Raw genomic sequence first — 26,403 nt, forward strand, 5'->3', positions numbered from 1 at the left:
AAGAGCAGGTTAGAGATGGGCTCTTCTTATGGTGAGTTATCAGATGATATGAAAGCAAGAATGTAATGTTGAGGCTTTATAAAGCACTGGTGAGACCTCACCTGGAGCATTGTAAGCAGTTTTGGGCCCCTTATCTAAGAAAGGATGTGCCGACATTGGGGAGGGTTCAAAAGAAGTTCACGAAAATGATTCCAGGATTGAAAGGCTTGTCGTATGAGGAGCGTTTGATGGCTCTCGGCTTCTACTCACTGGAATTCAGAAGAATGAGGGGTGACCTCATTGAAACCTATCAAATGTTGAAAGGCCTTGATAGAGTGGATGTGGAGAGGGTGTTCCTATGGTGGGAGAGTCTAAGACCAGAGGACACAGCCTCAGAATAGAGGGGTGTCCTTTTAGAACAGAGACGAGGAGGAATTTCTTTAGCCAGAGAGTGGTGAATCTGTGGATTTCATTGCCACAGGCAGCTGTGAAGGCAAAGTCATTGGATATATTTAAGGCAGAGGTTGATCGATTCTTGGTTAGTCAGGGCATGAAGGGATACAGGGAGAAGGCAGGATATTGGGCTTAGAGGGAAAATAGATCGGCCATGATGAAATGACAGAGCAGACTCGATGGGCCAAATGGCCTAATTCTGTTCCTATATCTTATGGCCTTATACGTAGTTTTCAAGCATTGGCCACTATGCCCTGAGCTACTAAGGTCCTATCCTTTGGTATTTCCTTCCTTCCAACTTTCTATCTTTCTTCTCTCCTTTAAATTCAGGACATTTGACTGCATGGAAACTGCTACTTAACTGAAGTTGCCTTTCCAATTCTTGTAGCTGTGTAAGATGATTCAAAAGGTATTCGCCCTGTCTCATTCTCTGCCATGACCTGTGAGATATTATTTGTCTTGTTTGTTTGTTTTCTTACAGATTATTTCCCAGAGGAAGCTTTCCAAATCACTCCTGAAACAGGGGAACACCGCAGGAAAATCATCAATTACAGTAGGTCATTTCTGGTGTTTAATAACAGCCTGGAGTTTACAATGAGAATATCAGTAATGAATAGTGAAATGGAGGAAATCTGACTAGACACATAGATGTGGAAATCCTGATGTTGCTGTCAGTGGTTTCTTGCTCCTCTCCGGAATGTTCTGCTGCAGCTTTCTCCCGCGTAGTCTTCCAAAATGAGTGATCTGCTATGCAATTCAGCTGTTCATCAACTATTACAACTGGCTTTAAAAAAAAAAGATTTTCTTTGATGTATTTGAATACATATTGAGTCATAATTTCTTTTTGGCAACATGTTTCACTAACATAAGAGCTAAATTTGAGAAAAAATAACTAATTCCTCACTGGCATTGCAGAGGGTCCGGAGGAGCAACATTCCCTTTATTTATTTTCACAGCTGTGCAGACCAACCGTTGCTCTGAGCGGGAAATTTTTACACGGCCTGACAACCGCGCAGCACTTTAATAAAACATTGTATGAAAGAAGATTCCAGCTGTGCAGCAACAAAGACAATGTACTCAAGGGCACGTCAGATACTGTGGAGCTGTGCACCCACACAGCTTAGAAGGAACAGTGCAGAGGAGGTTCACGAGAATGCTCCCGGCAATGAAAGGGTTTACGTATGAGAAGCATTTGATGGTTTTGGGCCTGTCCTCACTGCAGTTTAAAAGAATACAGGGCATCTCACTGAAACCTACTGAATATCGAAAGGCCTAGATAGATGGGATGTGCAGAGCATCTTTCCAATATTGGGGGGGGGGGGGGGGGAGGGAGAGTCTGGGACCAGAAGGCACAGCCTCAGAATACAAGGGTGCTCCTTTAGAAGAGACATGAAGGGAATTTCTTTAGCCAGAGAGTGGTGAATCTGTGGAATTCATTGCCCACGGATGGTGGTGCAGGCCAAGCCATCCAGTATATTTAAAACAGTGGTTGATGAGTTTTTAATTAGTAAGAAGGTTATGGGGAGAAGGCAGGAGAATAGGGTTGAGATGGGAAATAAGTCAGCCATGATTGAATGGCAGAGAAGACTCGATGGGTCAATTGGCCTAATTCTGCTCCTCTGTTTAATGGTCTCATTTTTCTAATCCCTGGTTTTCAATAGTTACCTTGAAAGCACATGATTCAAGTCCCTCTTTTGAGTTTGAGCTCAGAAAGAGTGGAGGAGCTGTGTTTTTCCTTTGGTACGAAATGTTTCACTAAAATTCCACCTACTCTCTGAGGAAGGAGAGAGTACCCTAGTTATTAATTATTCCTTCATCATCAACATTTAGAGGAGAATATTAGGTCATTATAGCACTGTGCTTCCTACGTTATAACAGTGACTAAACTGCAAACATAATTGCTTATGTATAACCTGCTTTGTTATCCCTACAGAGGAGTTCAAAAGGAGCGAAAAAAAACCAATTCTGTTTTTCAGTACAAATGTCTTCTGATGAACTTGCGATTGTTTTGTCATTTTTATTGTTTCTCCAGTTTTCAAAGTGGGTGATTTTTTTTTTAATAGCTAACAGCTTGAAGGTGGCCTCCTATTGCCAGACAAAGCAGTCACAGATATGCTGGGAACCACCTTATGATCTCACTCCATCTTTCCAGTGACAATGGAAAAGGCATTTGGCCCTTTGGAGTCTATTCACGTTCACAGAGCAATCTCATTCCCCACTAATTTTTAATTTAACTTGTTCTCCCAGATGGCACGGTTGCACAGTAGCTAGCAAAACGCCAGTACAATGCCATCTACCTGGGATCAGTTCTACCGCTGCCTGTAATGAGTGTTAACTCTCTCCCACATGATCACACGTGTTTCCTTCAGGTGCTTCGGTATCTTCCCATGTTCCAAAGATGTACAGGTTAATGGGTCTCGTGACCGCGGGTCATTGAGTATTCTGAGGGTTTTGTCATTGTTTTGTTTTGTATTTTATGTATTTTATTTATTATAGCTATCTGTATTGTTTCACTTCGGGTTTTTTATGTGTTAAGTCTTCTCTAGTTTACATTTAAATTGTAATTGTCCTTCAACACTTCCAACTAATTCTCTGAGACTTTGCAGGAGTTCTGTATTGTTGAGCTTCTGCTTTTGAATGTGTTATTGTTAGCTCTTCTCCAGTTTAAATTTAACTTGCAATTGTCCTTGATTACTTCCAGGTAATTTTCTAAGATGTTTCAGGTGCCCAATTGAGTATCCTTGGACTTTTGTCTCTTATTCGAATACTTCCTTGTAAGTTTGGGATTAATCTGGGGCTTTATCAGCTGGGCACAGATTCCTTCGTGCCCTGGAGTGTATTTCAAAGGGCAGTGCTAACCCCTCGTTGGCTTGGTCATCCTGATCCTTGCCTAGTGAAGTTCTGGCCGAGTAATCCCAAGTTATCCAATATCTTGCAAGCTTAACAGTTTTTTTTTGTTAATAAAATTCCCAGCTTTGTTTAACCCTTCCCCGTCTCTGTGTGATCTGGCAATTGGGTCCGAAGGGGGCCGTGTGACAGTAGGTTATTTGGTCACATCGGTGTAATTGGTGGAAGGACCTGTTTACTGTGCTGTTACTCTAAGTAAAAAAATATAATAAAAATTAACATTTTCAACAATTCTACCATCCAGCTAAATAAAGCCCACCAATCTGTATGTACTTGGGACGAGGGAGGGGACTGGTGCATCGAGAAGAAACCAGTGCGAACATAGGGAGAACATTCCAACACCACACAGACAGCGCCAGAGGGTTCGGATTGATCCTGGATTGCTGGAGCAATGAAACGACAGCTTCACCACTGTGTCCTCTCCATCTGCACCGGTTCTTCCCTTGCCCAGCCAATCACTGCTCCATCCATGTAGCGCAACAGTTCCATTCTGCATCGGATTGCTCTGATTCCATTGTTAGAGAGGTATCCTACATCCTTCATCTGAAATGAAAGGCGAATCCTAGTTTGAAAAGAATGTTCATTAATATAAAACTCTAAAACTCAGATTTCTCATCAGGGCATACTAAACACTAACAGTGATTGTCTATCCCAGTGGACAGGCAGGGAGAAGCTCTTACTGACAGTCAATCAGCATTGCTACCATTGAGGTCCTACTTCTCAGCTTCCTTCTTAACTCCCTTCATTCTGTTTTCAGGACCCTCCCCCCTTTTCTACCTATTTCGTTGGTACCAGGATGTACCATGACTTCTGGCTGCTCACCCTCCCTTTCCAGGATATTGAGGACGCATTCAGAAACATTGTGGTCTCTGGCACCTGGGAGGCAAGCTGCCATCCGTGTTTCCGCATCGTGTCCACAGAATTATCTATGTGTCCCCTGACTATAGTGTCCTTTATGACTGCTGCCATCCTCTTCAGTTCCCCACAGGGCCACACTCAGTGCCAGAGGCACGGCCACTTTTGCTTCCCTGAGATGGGATCCCCCCACCCCCCGCAACAAAATGGCATACTCATTGTTGAAGGGGAAGGCCACAGGGGAGCTTTGCACTCTCTGATGTTCTCCTGATAGTCATCCATTTATCTGGCTTCTGCAGTCTAGGGGTGACTACCTCTCTGTAGCTCCTGTCTATCATCTCTTCACTTTCCCAAACAGGGTCACTGAGCTGCATCTCCATTTCCTTACCATGGTCAATGCACCTGTGGCCATTGGGGGAGACTGGTAGTCCCCCAGAAATCCCATATCTGTCACCCAGAACGGAACACTGGCCCTGTAGAAATACCCTGGTTCTCTTAAGAGTTAAATAAGAAGAAAAAAAGAAATAAGGAATGAACTTAACTGCTCACCTTGCCTTCTCCTGTTCTTGCCAAAACCCTTTTGAGTCAATGCCTTACCACTCTGACTCAGACCACTCTGATGATGACTGCTCCGCTAGATGGTAACCCTCTTTTATGGAGACTGTTGATGGCCTATGACCCAGTGGGGATGATGGACTTCAGAAGAGGAAGAAATGTTTATAATGGATCAGAAAAAAATTAATTGCGCTATGTGATTTCAGACTTGCTTTATCTTGAAACATATATTTTCTCAAGACTTTTGTTAGCCATGACTCTGTGAGTAACACTTACTCCCAACATAACGTTCAAAGTTCAGTCCCAATACTGAGCAAAAATTTAAATACTCAGAGTGTGCAGTGTACTGTTACAGGTGCTGCTTTTTAGAAGATCCCTGATCTTGAGGTCTTGTCTGCTCTCCTCAATGGATGTAAAATATGGCACTCCATTGTAGCAGAAGAGGGGTGTTATCCCCAATATCTTGGCTAGTGTTAACAACTTAATTACCACAACATGAGTGGAAAAAAAGGTTATCTAGTGATTGTTTCAATAGTCTATGGGGTCTTGCTGTGTTCAATATATATCTGCTGTGTTTCCTATATTGCAGCAATGTCTTCACTAATAGAGATTTATATTCAGACTCTTCATTCACACTACTATAAATCCTCTTTCTATTCCTCTCCTAAATTAGGTGTTCCTTAAAACTCATTTCATCTAGCTACATGTTACATTTATTTGTTTTATTTGGAGATACATCTCATTAACAGACCCTTCTGACTCAACAAGCTACACCACCCAATTACATCATGTTTTTATGTTTAATGTTGCTTTTGGCAATAAAACTCACACAGTCATGGGGAGAAAGTACAAACTCCTTACAGACAGTGGCAAAACTGAACACGACTGGTTGACGCTGTAATAGTTTTACACTGCACTGCGCTCCCATGCCGCACCATATCAAAGTTTGCTTGATTGCACACCTAAGAACTTCTTTGGGAAGCTTTACCATCTTAAAAGTTCCAAACAAGTAAACAATTTTTTAAAACTGTTATCCATATCTGATATATTAAAAAGTAAAATAATTGTCAAAACTCCAATCCCAATTCATCAATTCATCAGTGACTCCTGACCATCTATCTCCCTGCTCTTCAAATCCAATAATTTGAAGTCTTGTTGCTTCACTGTAGGGGTTGTGAGGGAAGTATTATTTTTCACTCAGAAGTCTGGAATTCACTACCCATTAGGATGAAAACAGAATCAATCAGTGTCTTCAAAAAATTTAGATAGATACTTGAAAGACAGTTATTTGTAGGGCTATGGGAAAAGAATGGTATCGATAAGATTCTTCTGTCAAAAGTTAGCATAGAACTAAAGTACTAGATAACCTCCTTATATAACAAATCTACTGATGGTATGAGATCTCTAAGCATCTGGAGTTTCACTGTGCCATATAAGACTGCTTCTCTTGGCAACTGAATGGAATCCCGCTGCCAGGAAGAAAGATGTCACCCACAAGTGCACAGTACGGTGGTGACAACACACTGAAACTGTAATAATCTGCCACTCACATCTGCTTACCAGCAACGCTGAACTTAACTGTATCCACTTTTTCCCCAAACATATAATTTATGTTTGCATTGATTTAGTGATCTTATCCTTGTGTGAATTTAATGCTATTAGCAACAGAAATGTAATGATGGGGACACAAGAATGCCTGCAGATGCTGGATATCCAGAACAATACACAAAATGTTGGAAGAACACAGCAAGGCAGGCAGCATCTATGAAGGGGAATAAACAGTTTTGTGTCAAGACTCTTCCTCAGGACTGGATAGGAAGAGGGGAGAAGCCAGGATAAAAGGGTGGGGAGTCAGTCGTGGAGCAAGAGATATGGTGGATGATAAGTGGATCTCAGTCAGGTAGGAGAGTGGGGAATGATGTAGGAAGCTGAGAGGTGATTGGTGAAAGTGACAGAAGTGTGAAGAAGATGTAATAGAGGAGAATATAATGGACCATGGAATAAGGGAAGGAGGTGAGGAGGGGAGCTAATGGGGGAATGTGTGAATGATCAGCAGATTGAGAGGGTGGGTGGGGGGGGGGAAAGAGAAGGGGTGATGGAATTGATGGGACAAGGGGAAAGCAAAGGGACACAGAGGGCAGTTGTTACTAGATGTTAGAACAATCGATGTTCATGCCATCTGGTTGGAGGCTACCAGGATGGAAAATCAAGTGATGCTCCACTAAATGGCATTTAGCCCAACTTGACAGTGACTGTGTGTGGACATGTCAATGTGGGAATGTGAAGTGGAATTAAAATAGCTAGCCGCAGGAAGATCCTAGCTGTTATAATGAATGGATCAAAGGTGCTCCAGTGCTATCCCTGTGGAATGCAGAGAGAAGAGAGGACAGGAAGACAAGAATGAAGATGGAAACCCTCTGAAAATGGCAGAAGTTTCAGAGAATGATCTGTTGAATCCGGACGCTTGTTGAATGGTAGGTGAGGACAAGAGGAATCTTACCCGTTATGATTGGGTGGACGGGTTAAGGGCAGGCATGCAGGAAGTAAAAGAGATGCCAATGAAGGCTGCATTGATAGCGGTGGGAGAGGGACACCCATTTTCTGGGAAAAAAATCTTAAATATCCTGGAATGGAAACCCTCATAATGAGAACAAATGTGGCAGAGATGGGGGAACTAAAAGAAAGGAATTGAATCCTTGTAAGTGACAGTGTGGGAAGATTGTAGTCAAAGTAACTAGAAGTCAATGGGCTTTTAGAAGATGGTGGACAATCTGTCAGTGGATTGCACCATTAAGCACATCTTGCCTTTCCTTCCCCTCCACTCACCACTTTCCACAGGGATTCTCTCTCCATGACTCCTTGTCCACTCATCCGTCCACACCTCCTCCTCTCCAGACACTTATCCCTGCAACCATGCTGAGTGTTACCCCTCCCTCTCCTCCCTCCACATCATTATTGCATATAGTGCTCCTGGGGCGGCATCTTCTTCATCGATAGGACCCAAGGTAGATTGGGAGACCGCTTCATCAAGCAGCTTCACTCCATCTGCCATGACAGCTAGGATCTGCCAATGGCCAAACATTTCATTCCCACGCTGACATATCTGTCTACTGCCACACTGTGGCTCGGTATAGATATGAGGAACAGCACCTCATTTTCCTCTTTGTAAGTCTCCAACTTGACGGGTATGAACATCAATTTTTCTAACTTCTGGGAACCACTTCTCTTTGTCTCTCCCCTCACCCCCATTGTTATTTCTTATCCCACCAGCCCACTACTGCTTCTCTTTCCCCTCCCTGGACCTCTTGATCTGCCTATCACCCACAGAAAAATTTCCTTCCTCTGCTTTCCCCTCCTTGCCTCCTTTCCTTTATTCCATGGGCCACTGTCATCTCCAATCAGATTCCATTTTCTTCACCCCTTTGTCACTTCCACCTATCAGCTTCTAGCTTCTTGCATCCCCTACTCCCACTTGCCTCGCTCACCCCTCTTTTCTGGATTCGTCTGCCATCCAACACCCCTCCCCGCCCCCCACCATTTTATACTGGTCTCCCTCTCCTTTCTTACCAGTCCTGATGAAGGCTCTTGACCTGAAACATTGACTGTCTATTTCTCTCCATTGATGCTGCCTGACCCGTTGAGCTCCTCCAGCATTTTGCATGTTGGTACAAATGCACTGATAAAAAGATTTGCTTGGAACTCTGAAAATCAGGTCATTGAAGTTTTGACTCTATTCCAGAATGATCTCAAATTTATGATAGGCAATATGCTCTTCAAAATATGATTGCCGTTTTCTATATTAAAATGCAAAATGCAAAATGCAACAGCAGAGTTTAGATATTTTAGCTTAATATTCCACATTCTCTGTATCATTGAGTCAGCATGTAAGTGGCCCATTTGCAATCAGGGCTGGTGCTAATGCTCCTCAAGAGATTCACCTCCCCATGCGTTCATTCCTTTCATGTATTAATCTTGCTTCTCTTTAAACGCTGTTCAGCTCATTCGATCCTCCTGGTAGTTTATTCACATAATCATATATTTTGCCTGTAATTTCTCTGTAAGTCAGAGTTAAAGTTGATTTATATTTTAACAATGCCTTCTGGCTTATAATGAAGCCTATAGATTGCTGATATTTGTTATATGTTTGTTGTAATGGAGCAATAGAAATGGTTTGAGTCGGTAATAGATTTTACGTGAGGGAGGAATGTTTATATGTACAATCAATTGGAAAATGAGGAACACAGATGAAAACTAGATGATTAAATTTTAATATAAATGATCAGATCTTGCTGGACTTTTTGATCGCCAGCTTAATGTGTTGGAAGGAATAATTTGAAGAAGAGCTTGGGAAGTTTTCCCTCCGTAACTTGGCCGATATTTATCCGTCAGCAATTTGACAAAAACAAATGAAATAATGGTGTATGGATGATGGAAGTCTGTGGTTCACACTTAAGCATTCATTGTAAGTGTGACTACATTGGAAAAGTATTTCATTGGCTGTAAGAGATTTGTTTCACTCTGAAAAGGACACGAAAAGCATTAATAAAATGCAAGTCTTTCTATTTTCAATCTCAAGCCTGTGAAATTCCATTTTCATGTTTCTGTGTACGATTTTAACTTGATCATGTATTTGGGGGCTGGTTCCTCTACAATAAAAGAAGGCAATGTGTATCCATTTCAAGAACTAGTAGATAATCTGCAGTAGAGACCCGATGTAAATTGGGGGACTGCTTTGTCAAACATTTTGCGCCATCCACCAAAAGCAGAATTTCACACGGAGGCCAACCATATAACCATATAACAATTACAGCATGGAAACAGGCCATCTCGGCCCTTCTAGTCCATGCTGAGCGCTTACTCTCACCTAGTCCCACTGATCCGCACTCAGCCCATAACCCTCCATTTCTTTCTGTAATTCCTACATCCATTCTTGATCTGACATGTCAGTCTATGGCCTCCTCTTTAACCGTGATGAGGCCAATCTCAGGGTGTAGGAGCAAAACCTCACATTCTGTCTCGGTAGCCTCCCACCTGCTGGCTTGAACATCCATTTCCCCTTCCAGCAATTTTTTTCCTCACCCTTCCCTGTTCTATTCCCCACTCAAGCCTCTTATTTCTTCTCCTCACCTGCCCCTAATACCTCCACTTGATGCCCCTTCTCCTTCCCTTTCTCCCATGGTCCACTCTCCTCTCCTGACCATAATATGGTGGAATTCTTCATTAAGATGGAGAGCGACATAGTTAATTCAGAAACAAAGGTTCTGAACTTAAAGAAGGGTAACTTTGAAGGTATGAGACATGAATTAGCTAAGATAGACCGGCAAATGATACTTATAGGGTTGACGGTGGACATGCAATGGCAAGCATTTAAAGATCGCATGGATGAACTACAACAATTGTTCATCCCAGTTTGGCAAAAGAATAAACCAGGGAAGGTAGTGCACCCGTGGCTGACAAGGGAAATTAGGGATAGTATCAAGTCCAAAGAAGAAACATATAAATTAGCCAGAAAAAGCGGCACACCTGAGGACTGGGAGAAATTCAGAGACCAGCAGAGGAGGACAAAGGGCTTAATTAGGAAAGGGAAAAAACATTATGAGAGAAAGCTGGCAAGGAACATAAAAACTGACTGTAAAAACTTTTATAGATATGTGAAAAAGAAAAGATTGGTCAAGACAAATGTAGATCCCTTACAGTCAGAAACAGGTGAATTGATCATAGGGAACAAGGACATGGCAGACCAATTGAATAACTACTTTGGTTCTGTCTTCACTAAGGAGGACACAAATAATCTTACGGAAATAGTAAGGGACCGAGGGTCTAGTGAGATGGAGGAACTGAGGGAAGTACATGTTAGTAGGGAAGTGGTGTTAGGTAAATTGAAGGGATTAAAGGCAGATAGATCCCCAGGGCCAGATGGTCTGCATCCCAGAGTGCTTAAGGAAGTAGCCCAAGAAATAGAGGATACATTAGTGATAATTTTTCAAAACTCCTCAGATTCTGGATTAGTTCCTGAGGATTGGAGGGTGGCTAATGTAACCCCACTTTTTAAAAAAGAGAGAGAGAAAAACTGGGGAATTATAGACCGGTTAATCTGACATTGGTGGTGGGGAAAATGCTAGAGTCGCTTATCAAAGATGTGATAACAGCACATTCAGAAAGCGGTGAAATCATCAGACAAAGTCAGCATGGATTTGTGAAAGGAAAATCATGTCTGACGAACTTCATAGAATTTTTTGAAGATGTAACTAGTAGAGTGGATAGGGAAGAGCCAGTGAATGAGGTATATTTAAATTTTCAAAAGGCTTTTGACAAGGTCCCACACTGGAGATTAGTGTGCAAACTTAAAGCACACAGTATTGGGGGTATGGTATTGATGTGGATAGAGAATTGGTTGGCAGACAGGAAGCAAAGAGTGGGAGTAAACGGGACTTTTTCAGAATGGCAGGCAGTGACTAGTGGGGTACCGCAAGGCTCAGTGCTGGGACCCCAGTTGTTTACAATATATATTAATGATATAGATGAAGGAATTAAATGCAGCATCTCCAAGTTTGCGGATGACACGGAGCTGGGTGGCGGTGTTAGCTGTGAGGAGGATGCCAAGAGGATGCAGGGTGACTTGGATAGGTTAGGTGAGTGGGCAAATTCATGGCAGATGCAATTTAATGTGGATAAATGTGAGGTTATCCACTTTGGTTGCAAGAACAGGAAAACAGATTATTATCTGAATGGTGGCCGATTAGGAAAAGGGGAGGTGCAACGAGACCTGGGTGTCATTGTACACCAGACATTGAAGGTGGGCATGCAGGTACAGCAGGCAGTGAAAAAGGCAAATGGTATGTTGGCATTCATAGCAAAAGGATTTGAGTACAGGAGCAGGGAGGTTCTACTGCAGTTGTACAAGGCCTCAGTGAGACTGCACCTAGAGTATTGTGTGCAATTTTGGTCCCCTAATCTGAGGAAAGACATTCTTGCCATAGAGGGAGTACAAAGAAGGTTCACCAGATTGATTCCTGGGATAGCAGGACTTTCATATGAAGGAAGACTGGATCGACTGGTCTTATACTCACTGGAATTTAGAAGATTGAGGGGGGGGGGATCTTATTGAAACGTATAAAATTCTAAAGGGATTGGACAGGCTAGAATGCAGGAAGATTGTTTCTGATGTTGGGGAAGTCCAGAACGAGGGGTCACAGTTTAAGGATAAAGGGGAAGCCTTTTAGGACTGAGATGAGGAAAAACTTCTTCACACAGAGTGGTGAATCTGTGGAATTCTCTGCCACAGGAAACAGTTGAGGCTGGTTCGTTGGCTATATTTAAGAGGAAGTTAGATATGGCCCCTGTGGCTAAAGGGATCGGGGGTATGGAGAGAAAGCAGGTACAGGGTTCTGAGTTGGATGATCAGCCATGATTATACTGAATGGCGGTGTGGGCTCGAAGGGCCGAATGGCCTACTCCTGCATCGATTTTCTATGTTTCCTATCAAATTCCTTCTTCTCCGGCCCATTACCTTTCCCACCCCACTGGCTTCACTGATCACCTTTTTATCCTGTTGTCTTCCCCCTTCTTTCCCAGACCTGGAGCAGGGTCTTGGCCTGAAACATCAACAGTTTATTCATTTGCATAGAGGCCGCTTGACCTGCTGAGTTCTTACTGCATTTTGTGTGTGTTGCTCTGGATTTACAGCATCTGCAGAATCTCCTGTGTTTATGAAGTAGAAACTCTGCAGTAATTGTGGTACAAGTTGATTAGACGATATATCAGATATCTTCCTACCTTCCCCCTCTCACCTGGATTCAGCAATCACTCACCAGCTCATGCTCCTCCCCCTCCCATCACCCTGTCACTCCGGCATTTAACTTCTCTTTTTTCCAGTCCTGATGAAGGCTTTTGTCCCGAACTGCTTATTTCCCTCCATTTATGCTGCCTGACTTGCTGAGTTCCTCCGGTGTTTTGTGTGTGTTGCTCCCGATTTCCAGCAATTGCAGAATCTCTTATGTGTTCATTCATTTCAGTCTTTTGTTCTGTAAGATGCATAGTTTACATAGCCAAAACATATGTTAGTCAAAAAATAAAATATACATAATGCAGGAATTTGAATAATCATCATGTTATTCCAGCTAATACCAGTGGCATGACATCAGGTACATATTTCAACCATTTAGTATGTACTGGATACTGTGTAGTATGTATTACAGCCCTTGGAGAAGGCCTGATGTCTTCCTTAGTGAAGAACTGTGCTATGCATAGTCTCAGCAGCATTTTCTCTTCAACTGTAGAGTAGGCCGGGTTAAAGCACCTGGGGTGGGCACCACTTTGCTCAGGTAGACCAAAAGGCATCCTTCGTTGAGTTTGAGGTTCTTTCACAGTAAGTGGTGTTTGCCTCTGGAACATTGTGCTGTGGAGCAGTTTGAGATCAGTCTTGACGCACGCCACAGCACCTCTGGCCAAGGACATTCGAGAAGGAGATGCATTTCCAGTGCTGTCATTGTGAGAGCAAGTTGGGCTATCACTGATTTTCTAACCATGCACAAGTGTCCCATACACAAGGAGTCCTGAAGATGTTGGAAATTCAAGCAACACGCACACAAAAGATAGTAAGAGATTTGAAAGTAGGAGGGGGAGGGGGAAATCCGAAATGATAGGAGAAGACCAGAGGGGATGGGGTGAAGCTAAGAGCTGGAAAGGTGATTGGCAAAAGGGATACAGAGCTGAAGAAGGGAAAGGATCATGGGATGGGAGGCCTCTTATGACCTTTTCTTTCAGTTAGTCCTGACAAAGGGTCTCGGCCCAAAACATCGACGATGCCTCTTCCTATGGGTGCTGCCTGGCCTGCTGCGTTCCACCAGCATTTTGTGTGTGTTACAATTATACCATTGTGGGTCTCTGACTTGTGGGTTGTAAAAGACTTCCAGAGAATATTTCTTCCCAGAGCTCATCAGACCCCCTGCAGTTACAGTGAGTGAATCATCGACTAACCCCCTCTTGATGATCACAACCTTCACAAGGTATAGTCTAAGTTTCAGTTCAAGGAAAGGTGAACTCTACAAAGACAAGCATTTACTTCCATCATCTGTCTCTCTGTGATCGCTAAGGAAACCCTGCCTGCTTTATATTATTATTAAAACCTTTTCCACACAGAGGACTTCTATGTTATACAGGACATTTGCACTACAGTTTAAATGGTGGTTGTGTGGCTGGAACAGGGTTGAGTCCAGTCTAGTTGAGAGTATTGTCATGTGCAGAAGTATGATGAGCTACAGGTGTGATGAAAATCTCACAGCAATGTTACAGGCACGTAGCTACAGACAACACTGGGGATATAAATTATACCATACAGAGGAATAAAGACTGTGCCAAGAAGAACAAAGTGCAAAATAAAATCCGCAAAGACACAATAAAAGACATGGTAATGCATGTATCTGTACGGCTCCATTGTTGAGGTAGGGTTAGTGATGTGCAGGTAGGTTCAAGAACCTGTTGTCGGTAGGAAAATCGCTGTTCCTGAACCTCATGGTGTGGGACTTCAGGATTCTGTATCTCCCACCTCTTCTGTAGTTGAGAGAATATTGACTGGTTGCAGAAAGAATAGTATGGCAACACCAAGACCCTTGAACAGAAAATCCTACAAAAAGTAGTCCATCACAGGTAAAGCCCTCCCCACCATTGAGCACATCTGCTTGAAATGCTGTCGCAGGAAAACAGTATCCATCACCAGGGACCCCCTGCTACCCAGGTCATGCTCTCTTCTCGCTGCTGACATCAGGAAGAAAGTACAGGAGCCTCAGGACTCATGCCACTGGGTTCAGGAACAGTTACAACCCCTCAACCATCAGGCTCTTGAACCAAAGCAGATAACCACTCAACTTCACTTGCCCCATCATAGAAATGTTCCCACAGCCAATGGTCTCACTTTCAAGGACTTTTCATCTCATGTTCTCTCTATTTATTGTTTATTATTGTTATTATTACTTTCTTTTTGTATTTGCACCATTTGTTGTCTTCTGGTTGAAAGCCCAGGTTGGTGTGGTCTTTCATTGATTCTGTATGGTTATTATTCTATAGATTTATTGAGTATGCCCACAAGAAAATGAATCTCAGGGTTGTATATGGTGACATATATGTACTTTGATAAGAAAATTACTTTGAACTTGTGATAGCAACAGCGAGAAGAGGGCATGACCCAGATGTTGGAGATGCTTGCTGAAGGGAGAAGGAAGATGATGCTAGAGAGGGTTGACGTTATGAAGGCAGCTGACAGAACTCTTCATGAACATTGACTTCTCTAACTTCTCCGTTACTGCCCCTCCTCCCCTTCTTAACCCATCCCTGACATATTTAGTTGTGCTCTCCCCCCCTTTTCTTTTTCCCGAGGCCTCCCGTCCCATGATCCTTTCCCTTCTCCAGCTCTGTATCACTTTCGCCAATCACCTTTCCAGCTCTTAGCTTCATCCCACCCCCTCCGGTCTTCTCCTATCATTTCGCATTTCCCCCTCCCCCCACTACTTTCAAATCTCTCACTATCTTTCCTTTCAGTTAGTCCTGACAAAGGGTCTTGGCCCAAAACGTCGACAGCGCTTCTCCCTATAGATGCTGCCTGGCCTGCTGTGTTCTACCAGCATTTTGTGTGTGTTGTTGTTTGAATTTCCAGCATCTGCAGATTTCCTCGTGTTTGCTCTAGAACTCTTTCCTGTTCATGTTCTGTCATCTAGGTATGGTGCTCATTCATCTGAAAGTGCTTCCTTCAGACTGAAAATTCGGGGGCAAGTGTAGATAGGAAAACTAAGTCCAATATCCAATGAATAAAAGGAAATTTGCATTTCATCGGCAAATCAATTTCTTACCGAATGTGAGGTCAGCTCTGAGACTGATGCGGATCTCCACTTCACACTAGAGCAGAGGCTCTCAGTTTTTTTATACCAGGGACCCCTATCACTGACCTAATGGGGTCCGTAGGCCCCAGGTTGGGAAGCCCTAAACTAGGAAATTAACACAAACTCTCAGATGTGGCTGCGGCTCTGTACTGAGGGGAGTGGTGCTGTGTTGAAGGTGCTGCCATCTTTTTGCAACATTAAACCAAGTTTCCATCTGCTTTGTTAAAAGCGTGCACAACACTGCTTTGAAGATGTAGAGTGGAATCATCCTATTGGCCCAGACAATATCTATCTCTCAAAGAAAATGTGCAAATGGAAGACAAATATCAGAGTTGAATGGCGCATGCATACTTTGACAATAAAATGAGCCTTTGGATATCCAGCCATTACCGTATCTAATTGCTGATTAGTTGTAGCATACTTTGGACTCATTCTGGTGGTTTCATGTTCATGGTGGTCTACCACTGAAGGACCATTTATTGAGTATTTTCAAGACAGGGATCAAATATCCTTGGATTCTAAGGGAATCAAGAGCTATTGGGTTTGAGCAGGTTTGAAGATTTGAGGATGTGGCCATCTGCAGCTCATGGGGCCATTTGAGCAACTCCTTTGCCTTGTATGTTCTTTTTGGATATGAGCTTTTCTGATTCTGTAGAAGTATAAAATTATTTAATATTATAGAATTTCTTTATTCTGCATGAGCACAGTAATAGCGTCATCTATCCACAGGAGGGCACTATATGCCCCAAACAAAGTAATTGAAGAATTCTTCCTTTTTATAGTTTAACAATGTGTTCATTAGTTGGACATTATTTAATGGAGGGTTACCCATAGCCCTCTATTTTTCTGAGCTCCATGTACCTGTCCAGGAGTCTCTTAAGAGACCCTATCATATCCGCCTCCACCACCATCGCTAGCAGCCCATTCCACACACTCACCACTCTCTGTGTAAAAAAAAGTTAGTTACCCCGACATCTCCTCTGTAACTACTTCCAAGCATCTTAAAACTGTGCCCTCTCGTGCTAGCCATTCCAGCCCCGGGAAAAAGCCTCTGACTATCCACATGATCTCATCATCTTATACACCTCCATCAGGTCACCTCTCATCCTTCGTCACTCCAAGGAGAAAAAGCCAAGTTCACTCAACCTTTTCTCATAAGGCATGTTCCCCAATCCAGGCAACGTCCTTGTAAATCTTCTCTGCACCCTTTCTATGGTTTCCACATCCCTCCTATAGTGAGGCGACCAGAAATGAGCACAGTACTCCGACCGGGGTCCAGCCGGGGTTCCATATAGCTGCAACATTTCCTCTCCGCTCCTAAGGCAAGAGTCATGAGGGATCTACTTTTTCTTCCTACGCAGCCACTCTGGATTAAGAGTGACTTGATTCCACTCTGGGTGTGTGGGTTTTCAGGTGGCGATTGTGGGAAAGGCAGTCACATGGGGCAGATGTGACTGATGGAGTGAGCAGATGTGATGTTTTTCAGCTGATGCAGTACTTTCAACCCTTATTCAAGGATTCTGTGAGCTCCCAATTCATGCCTGATCTTTGCCCCGCACACCTCCTTTAAACTTGCACCCCTCACCTTAAGCTTTGTCCTTTTGACCACATTTGAAAAAAGCTGCGTGGGACTTTGATAAGTTTTGTTTGTCAGAGCTGAGGCAGGCAGCTGGAAATCATGATATAGTTATCAGAATGGCTCAGTTTAACATTTCCTTTAAAAGAGAGCTTACTTTCCCAAATGGTCCAAGGTCTGGTGGATATTGTCCAAAATCCTCTTAGATCAGATTAGGGCAGATTCAGCAATGAATTTGCAAGCACGATATATTTGGGAGAATTTGCTCACTATTGATAGTAGAGTGGTATACCTGCCTTTGAGAAGGTTGAAGGTTCAAATTCCATTGAGAGCAGAAATCGAGGCTGACCCCACAGTTCAGATCTTTAGGAGTGCTTTTCACTGTCAGCAGTCCTGTCTTTTGAATGAATTGTTACACTGAGGCTTTATGATAATTATTTCATTATCTCCATTTACCTGCCTTGGCTCTGTAACCCTAATTACACTTACCAAATAAAACTTATGAAGCTCCCATGTTACGTTTTTCAAGTATGGTCAAAATGAACAGTGTTTTTGGTGAGAGGGAGCAAGTTTAAAGGAGTAAGTGTGGGGCAAATTGTTTTTTAGTTATTCAGTTTTTTTATTTTGGATTTAGAAAATTCCAGTGTCATCCATATCTCCTATACATTTGCATATCTCCAGTCAGAGTTAAGGCCAATGGGTCTTGCATGGAAACTGCTTGTTCTTTGTATTGCATCAACATGGAAGACTTGAACAAGTGGGAGCAGTGAAAACAGGCCCATTTCTCAAATCCATCATATTAACAAGACAGGGATCAATAGAGGGGAAGGACTGAGGCAATGGAACATCAATTGTTTGAACAAATGGACAAAGCAAAAATAGACACAGCAAAAAATGCTTGGACGTAGACTTCGAAAGTACACCAAATCCACATTGTGCTGTCAGGCTGACAGTACTGGCCGAGTTGTATTCCAGAGAACATGGCACCAAATACACAACCTGCCATTTTAAATCCCACGTTTGAAAAGGGGAAGCCTTTACCATTGTTCCCAGCCTGTGCCAGGGAATTACACAGATGCCCTGAGAAGATTAGCATGTTTCAAAGGAAAACAACACTTGCCTTTAACCCTAGGTAGTAGAAATGAAAAATTTTTACACAGGAGATAATAGGTGTCAGGAGTGCACTGCGAGGAGTGGCGTTGTAAACGGACATCATAGCGGTGATTAAGAGGCATTCGGAAAGGCACCCGATGGTCATGCAGGGAATGAAGGGATATGAGGCACGTGCACTCAGGGAAGGTGAGTTTAATTTGGCACTATTCAGGACATTTACCATGACAAGTGCAGAAAAAGGGCCCAAAGGATCATTGGGGACCTGAGTCACTCCAACCACAAATTGTTCCAGCTGCTACCCTCCGGGAAACGGTATAGCAGCATTAAAGCCAGGTCTGACAGGCTCCAGGGCAGCTTCTTCCGCCAGGCCGTCAGACTGATTAATTCATGCTGATACAATTGTATTTCTATGCTATATTGACTGTCCTGTTGTACATACAATTTATTACAAATTACCATAAATTGCACATTTAGTCACAGATGTAGCGTAAAGATTTTTAAATATAGAAACATAGAAAACCTAGAGCACAATACAGGCCCTTCGGCCCACAAAGCTGTGCCAAACACGTCCTTACCTGAGAAATTACCTAGGGTTACCCATAGCCCTCTATTTTTCTGAGCTCCATATACCTGTCCAGGGGTCTCTGAAAAGACCCCATCATATCAGCCTCAACCACTGTCGCCGGCAGCCCATTCCACTCACCACTCTCTGAGTAAAAAAAAACTTACCAGTTATATCTCCTCTGTACCCACTTCCACACACCTTGAAACTGTGCCCTCTTGTATTAGCCTTTTCAGCCCTGGGAAAAAGCCTCTGACTATCCACACGAACAATGCCTCTCATCATGTAATACCCCTCTATTTTTACTCCTCAACTATGCGAAGGATGTAGGAAATATGGATGGTCAGCACGGACCTTGTGGGCCAAAGGCCCTGTTCCTATGCTGCACTATGAAAACCTCCATTAGTTTTGTGGCCGCATCGTTTTACCGTTTTCTTTCCAATCCATCCCCACACTGTGCACTCATCAGCTTTCCTCCAAGGTGTACTCGTAGCGAGCACACTTCTCATTCCTGTAATAGCTTGTAGGAAAGATGATGCTTGGAGATTTGATCTGACCCATTTTTAGTGTACTGATATTTCACCTGATGCTATGCAAAGCTGGATGTCATCCCAAAATGGGGGCATCATTGATGTAAAAATATTATTATTGCTGTTTCCTTTTTAATATTAATTAAAAGCCACCCTGCATTATTAAGCAGGCAACTGCTGCTCCATTCCCAGATGAAGTCTAGAGATGACAGTTAGTGCTATTAAAGAGCGCTTTGCACAGGCTGCGGTTCACTTTGGGCAGTGGCAACATCAAGGCCTCAGATCAAGGCATCTGTGACCTAATGCTTCACAGATTATGTTGCAAGGGGTGCTCAAGGCCGCTGACAGTTAAATTTTTAATATTTTACAACTGGGAGAATAGATAAAATATAAAAATTATATCTAGGTTGAGGCACTTTAAGTCATGCATGATTTATGTGTTCTTATGTCATAATCCTTGCTTTATTAAAAGTTTAAACAAAACAGTTGCTCTTGATTGTGATTGAGGTCACACACATGAAGTGTGATTGATAAATGTAATATGGACTGTATTAGAGTGAATCGTGACAGGAAGCGTCTGGCTCAATTTTGATGAGGTCACACTTCATAATAAGTGTGTAATATATTTCGTGCACAGATTATACATCAAAGGAGAGGCTTCAGGTTCTATGCTTGAAATTAGCCATTTCTGTAGCTTACAGGAGCTTCCAAAACACATGACAGTGAAAGATAAACACAAGAGATTCTACCTGAACACTGGAAATCTTGGGCAATACAATTCAAAATGATGCAGTAACTCGGCAGGTCAGGCACCATCTGAGGGGAGTAAACGATCCTGATGATAATCTTGTTGAAAATGGCGGATGCATTGGTAATCATTTTCCAATGTTCCTTAGATTCAGAATCAGTTCCTGAGGATTGGAGAATGGCTAATGTTATCCCACTTTTTAAGAAAGGAGGGAGGGAGATAACAGAGAACTAACGTCCTGTCAGCCTAACATCAGTAGTGGGGAAGATGCTAGAGTCCATTATTAAAGATGAAATAGTGGCATATCTAGATAGCAGTGATAGGATTGGGCCGAGCCAGCATGGATTTACCAAGGGTAAATCATGCTTGACTAATCTGTTGGAGTTTTTCAAGGATGTAACCAGGAAGTTAGACAAGGGAGATCCAGTGGATGTAGTGTACCTCGATTTTCAGAAGGCATTTGATAAGGTCCCACATAGGAGACTGGTGGGTAAAATCAGAGCTCATGGCATTGGGGGGAAGATATTGACATGGATAGAAAACTGGTTGGCAGATAGAAAGCAAAGGGTAGCGGTGAATGGGTGTTTCTTGGAATGGCAGGTGGTGACTAGTGGGGTGCCACAGGGCTCAGTATTGGGACCACAGCTGTTTACAATTTACATCAACGATTTAGATGAAGGCATTGAGAATAACATCAGCAAATTTGCTGATGATACTAAGCTGGGTGGCAGTGTGACATGTGATGAGGATGTTAGGAGAATTCAGGGTGACTTGGATAGGCTGGGTGAGTAGGCAGATACCTGGCAGATGACGTTTAATGTGAATAAGTGTGAGGTTATCCACTTTGGGAGAAAGAACAGGAAGGCAGATTATTAACTGAATGGTGTAGAGTTAGGTAAGGGAGAAATACAAAGAGATCTAGGAGTCCTTGTTCATCAGTCACTGAAGGTGAATGAGCAAATGCAGCAGGCAGTGAAGAAGTGCTAATGGAATGTTGGCCTTTATTACAAAGGGAATTGAGTACAAGAGCAAGGAAATCCTCTTTCATTTGTACAGGGCCCTGGTGAGACCAGGTGTGTACAGTTTTAGTCTCCAGGGTTAAGGAAGGACATCCTGACTGTAGAGGAAGTGCAGCGTAGATTCACAAGGTTAATTCCTGGGATGTCTGGACTGTCTTACGCAGAGAGGTTAGAGAGACTGGGCTTCTACACACTGGAATTAAGGAGATTGAGAAGGGATCTGATTGCAACATATAAGATTATTAAGGGATTGGACAAGATAGAGGCAGGAAATATGTTCCAGATGCTGGGAGAGTCCAGTACCAGAGGGCATGGTTTGAGAATAAGGGGTAGGTCATTTAGGACAGAGTTAAGGAAAAACTTCTTCTCCCAGAGAGTTGTGGGGTCTGGAATGCACTGCCTTGGAAGGCAGTGGAGGCCAATCCTCTGGATGCTTTCAAGAAGGAGCTAGATAGGTATCTTATGAATAGGGGAATCAAGGGATATGGGGACAAGGCAGGAACCGGGCATTGATAGTAGATGATCAGCCATGATCTCAGAATGGCGGTGCAGGCTCGAAGGGCCGAATGGTCTACTTCTGCACCTATTGTCTATTGTAAAGGTCTCGACCCAAAACATCAACTGTTTGTTTCCCTCTCTAGAAGCTGCCTGACTTGCTGAGTTCTCCCAGCATTTTGTGCATTGTGTTACAGCAAGAGAAGTAGTTCCAAAGTGTAGTCACTGTTGTAAATTATTTAATTTATTTATGTATTAATATTCAGTGCTGAATAGGCCCTATAGGCCCTTTGGCCTTTGAGCTGAACTGCCCAGAAACTCCTGATAGATATAAATACTCACCTACTCGCAGGACAATTGATAATGACCAGCATTTGATACGCAGTGAGTTCCCGCAAACACGACATTTTTAATAGTTCAAAAATAAATTTTATTCCTAACAATACATCAAAGTGGGAAAATACATTTTATTTTACATTCTTTGTCAATTGATCAATGCCTTCAGTTTTGAACATCTTTAAGCCATAGCTCATTACTACTCTAGGCTCGCTGGATCATAAAGCCTCTTACTGCTTAAGGGGCTTCCCCACCCAACCTTACCATTCCATATCCAGTAATGGAAGAACCATCGACTATGGGCCTTTGGATCGGCAGCATTGAGCTTTAGTGCGCCCCTCAGCACGTACTCCTGCAGCCTGGACTGTGCCAGTCTACAGTGTTCTCTCATGGGCATCTCACTGTGCTGGAAGCCCAAGGTATCTCAGCAAGGCCGAAGGTTCTCCTTCACTGAGCTGAAGGTTTTCCAGCAGCACCCGATGTCTGCCTCAGTGGGTGACGCAGGGAACAGCCTGAAAATCAGAGAGTCCTCTGTTATGAAGCTGTTGGTGATGAACTGAGGCATCCCCGTCTACACCCTCTTAGCAAATCTGCAGCCTGCAAAGAAGTGGGTGACTATCCCCACCCCACCACAGCCGTCTCAAGGCCAGCATGAATTAAGGTTGACATTCGTCTGTACAGGAAGCATCTGATTGGGAGGACCCTCCTCACTGCCAGCCGAGCAAGACCTTAGTGCTTGTTGGTGAGCTGTGGTGAGCAAGTATTCTGCCCGATGATTGGAGTTAGGACTGGGAGCTAGATTCAACTGCTATAAGAGCAAGGCCATGTTCTCCAGCACAAGAACTAACCATTCCAATGTCCCCTTCACTGTCAGGTCTGACTACCTGAAGGTGTTGGGATCGGGTTTAGAGGGACCAAGGTGAGTTAGGAGTGGTCAAATGAAAACGTGGACTGTGAAAATGGTGCTTCATCTCAATAACTGAGAAGATCCTGGTCTCTCAGGTACGCTATGTCCTCAGGGCTGCTGTGCTTGGCACGGGTATGATCCCTATCCCCTGCTCTGCTGCCTCAGATGGTGTCCCTGTTTATCTGGGGATTCAGATGGGATCAATCCAATGGGTCACGACTCTCAGAGAGTGAGGGCAAAAATATACCCGACTTTGCCACTGCCCGATGACCTCCTTGTGTGGTGCATCAAGCTGTGCGTGGAGCCAAGGTAAGTTGGCACCAAATGCCACTATGTGGTGATACTCTCCTTGTCACTGGTGTCGCAGATGATAGGTCTGGTCCTGTTACCATGCAGTGAGCTGAGCATTGTCACACAGCTTGACCTTTGTAGAAACATTCTTCCAAAAAAGCCCCTTTGACCACAAGCCCATCAAGCAGTGGTTGTCACAGAACACCCTGTGGATTTTGTGAGACAAGGCTGTTCCCTGAGAAGCTACCCAAATCTCCCACAAACACTATTGTGAGCACAACCTTTAGTGTGCGGATGGCTGTGAACTAAATATTGCTCAATGTAATTATCACAACTCCCTTGCCTCCCTTGTGACCTCTGAGTGTGTGGGTTGTGTGGTTCTAGGTGCCTCATTTGGTTCTACATTGGAGTAGCTCATCCCACACTGAGAACTGAGTGTTTAGATCTCAGTGAAATCTGTACCCAGAACTCTTACGTTTCATTGGTCAGAGATTGTAAACCTCTGAGTGACAGCTTTTAAAGAAAAAACGAGGGACAGTGCATATCTCATTATTCCACCACTGAAGGAAGAATTTCAGTAAATAATTACAACAAGGTATTCTGTTTAATCCCCAGGTCATAGTAGATAATTACAGAAGGCAACACTTCTAACCCCAGTAAGTTGTTTTCCTGAGTGAGAACTAGTTGATATGGCCTACGGTTGTAACGTTAGTCTAGTTATTGATGCTCTCGTTCATCTGTTGGTCTTCGTCCATCTTTGTACTGTTCTTTACGGTGGGGATATTTTTAAGCATCATGACTTTCATCCACGTTAGTATATCAACCACTTTGCTTGTTGCAAATTACCAACTGTGGCAGAGAGAGAAAAAACTGTTTTTGTTCCTGTTCTAATTGTGCCGCGTGCATTTTATCCTCCCTTGGTTGAGTATTTTTGGCTGCCGGTTTTACTTGAACTCTGTTCTTATTTTGAACATGAACATTATTCTCTGCACATTTTTGCTGTCACGCTATGTTTAGTTTCTCAGTTCCAAAGTGCGTTCTGTAGTGAAAGCTTTAATGACTATTTATAATTGTTTAGTTGTTTTACATCCGCAGCTCTCTCAAGATTTTCTCCTTGCTGAATCTTTAACTAAATGACACCCAGTCCCCTGAGGCAGCCCCAATCATTATGTGCACTCGTGAATCAGTTACTGATCTGTCTACTGAAGTGCAAGAATGGAGTGTTAGAATCTTTCAAAGATCTGGCAGAAGGAAGTAATTTTACTGGAATTCTACACATCATAACAGAGATTAAGGCTCAGGGCTAATCATTTGTCAGAGATTGACAAGAATTTTGGTTGATAAAGCAAAGATTTAACAATGCCATTTCGATGGCAGCTCAGTGATCGAGCTTTAGAGTTTTCTTTAAAGCTGCTGCTGCATGTTAGGCAGATAAAGGACACTTGTCACAAATCATGCATGAGCTTTTAAGAGTTCTGGACAATTGTAGGATTCCAGCAGTGTGTATTGCTCATTAAACACAGTGTGGAAGTGACCTGAGGGTGCTCTGGGACTGCTAATTCATGTCTGGTCTGAAATAACTATGAGCAAAAGTTTCTTTCATTCAAATACCAAAACTTCATATTTGAAATTGGATGCCATTGCAGGTTCAGATTCCGATTTATTTATCACATGTACATTGACACATACAATGAAAAACGTTGTTGTGTCGACATCCAACCCGCCCGAGGTCTGGGGGCTGCCCACAAGCGTCGTCAGACGTTCCAGCTCCATCACAGCATGCCCACCATATCCGGCAGAACAACACAGAACTCAAAGCAAAACATACCAAGCAACAAAGCCACAGCAGCAAAACAAGAACGTGAGGAAATCTACAGGTGCTGGAAATTCAAGCAACACATACAAAATGCTGGTGGAACGCAGCAGGCCAGGCAGCATCTATAGGGAGAAGCACTGTCAAAGTTTCAGGCCGAGAGCCTTTGTTGGGACACAGTCAACGTTTCGGGCCTAGGCCCTTTGTCCTGTCCCCATGCTTCTTCCTATAGATGCTGCCTGGCCTGCTGCATCCTACCAGCATTTTGCATGTGTTAACAGCAGAACAAGCCCTTTTGCCTACCATTCCACGGCTAGGCAGCATTTCAGTAAATCTGATCACTTAGCTGTCCGCCCCTTACTTGCATACGGGCAGAGGATAAAATTAAAGCCTCCAGAGAAGAGGACAACAAAGAGGTGGGAACAAGAAGCTGAGCGCTACAGGATTGTGTTGAGCCAGTAGCCTGGGTCATGTTCAAGGACTCATCGGCGGATCTGAAGGAATACACCACGGCTTCATGGACTTTATGAAAATGGTCAGAGACAAGTGTGAACCCACAAAATCATTCAGAGTCTTCCCTAACGACAAGCCCTAGGTCAGTCATGAGATCCACTTGGCGCATGGCCAAGTGGTTAAGGCTTTGGGCTAGCGATCTGAAGGTTGTTAGTTCGAGCCTCAGCCGAGGCAGTGTATGTGTCCTTGAGCAAGGCACTTAACCACACACTGCTCCTGCATGTTTATAGCCCAGTGGCGGCAGTTGGTGCAGTATGGACAAGACAAGACAAAGTTCAGTGATCTGCTAAGGGCCAGATCAGTGGCATTCAGGTCTGGGAACCAAATTATATACAAGAGTTCCAGATATGATCTCCGGAGAGCCATCTCATCACATGCAAGGTGATAATTCTGTGCTGAACTTAAATCACTGAAGGATTCTCAATGGCTTGAATGCTATCACCTCCTACAAAGTGAAACCAAGTGACAAGATTTTGATCGGGCTCAGGACCTTTTTGCTTCCCTTGACCACCAAGATAGGCAGGCACCTTCACAAACTCCAACAAGTTCTATCATTTCAGTCTCTGAGGCTGAAGTGGGAGCATCGATCAGGAGTGTGAAACCATGCAAAGCATCCAGCACAGACAGGGTACCCGGCCAAGTACTAAAGACTTGTGTTAATCAACTAGTGGAGTGTTCACCGATATCTTTAACCTCTCGCTTCAGCAGTCTGAGGTACCACCACCCCCCATGCTTCAAGTATACTAGTGCCTAAGAAGATCATGGTCACGAAACTCAATAGCTATCGTCCAGCAGCACTTAAATCCACTGTGATAACGGTGATGAAACATATCAGCTCCTGACTGAGAGGTGACTTGGATCCTCTCCAATTTGCCTA

At 43.4% G+C, this 26,403-nt stretch overlaps 1 protein-coding gene across 8 annotated transcripts in view; it reads left to right on the forward strand.

The window, feature by feature from the left end:
• LOC132378352 (copine-4) overlaps positions 1 to 26,403 on the forward strand; it is a 347,486-nt gene that overhangs the window by 232,312 nt on the left and 88,771 nt on the right. For all 8 annotated transcript variants that reach the window (XM_059945192.1, XM_059945196.1, XM_059945195.1 and 5 more), the window contains one exon: positions 914 to 985. In XM_059945192.1, the coding sequence (XP_059801175.1) occupies positions 914 to 985 (72 nt within the window). The remainder of the gene's footprint in view (positions 1 to 913; positions 986 to 26,403) is intronic.

Source organism: Hypanus sabinus, chromosome 20, assembly GCF_030144855.1.
Source record: "Hypanus sabinus isolate sHypSab1 chromosome 20, sHypSab1.hap1, whole genome shotgun sequence".
Taxonomy (NCBI): Eukaryota; Metazoa; Chordata; class Chondrichthyes; order Myliobatiformes; family Dasyatidae; genus Hypanus; species Hypanus sabinus.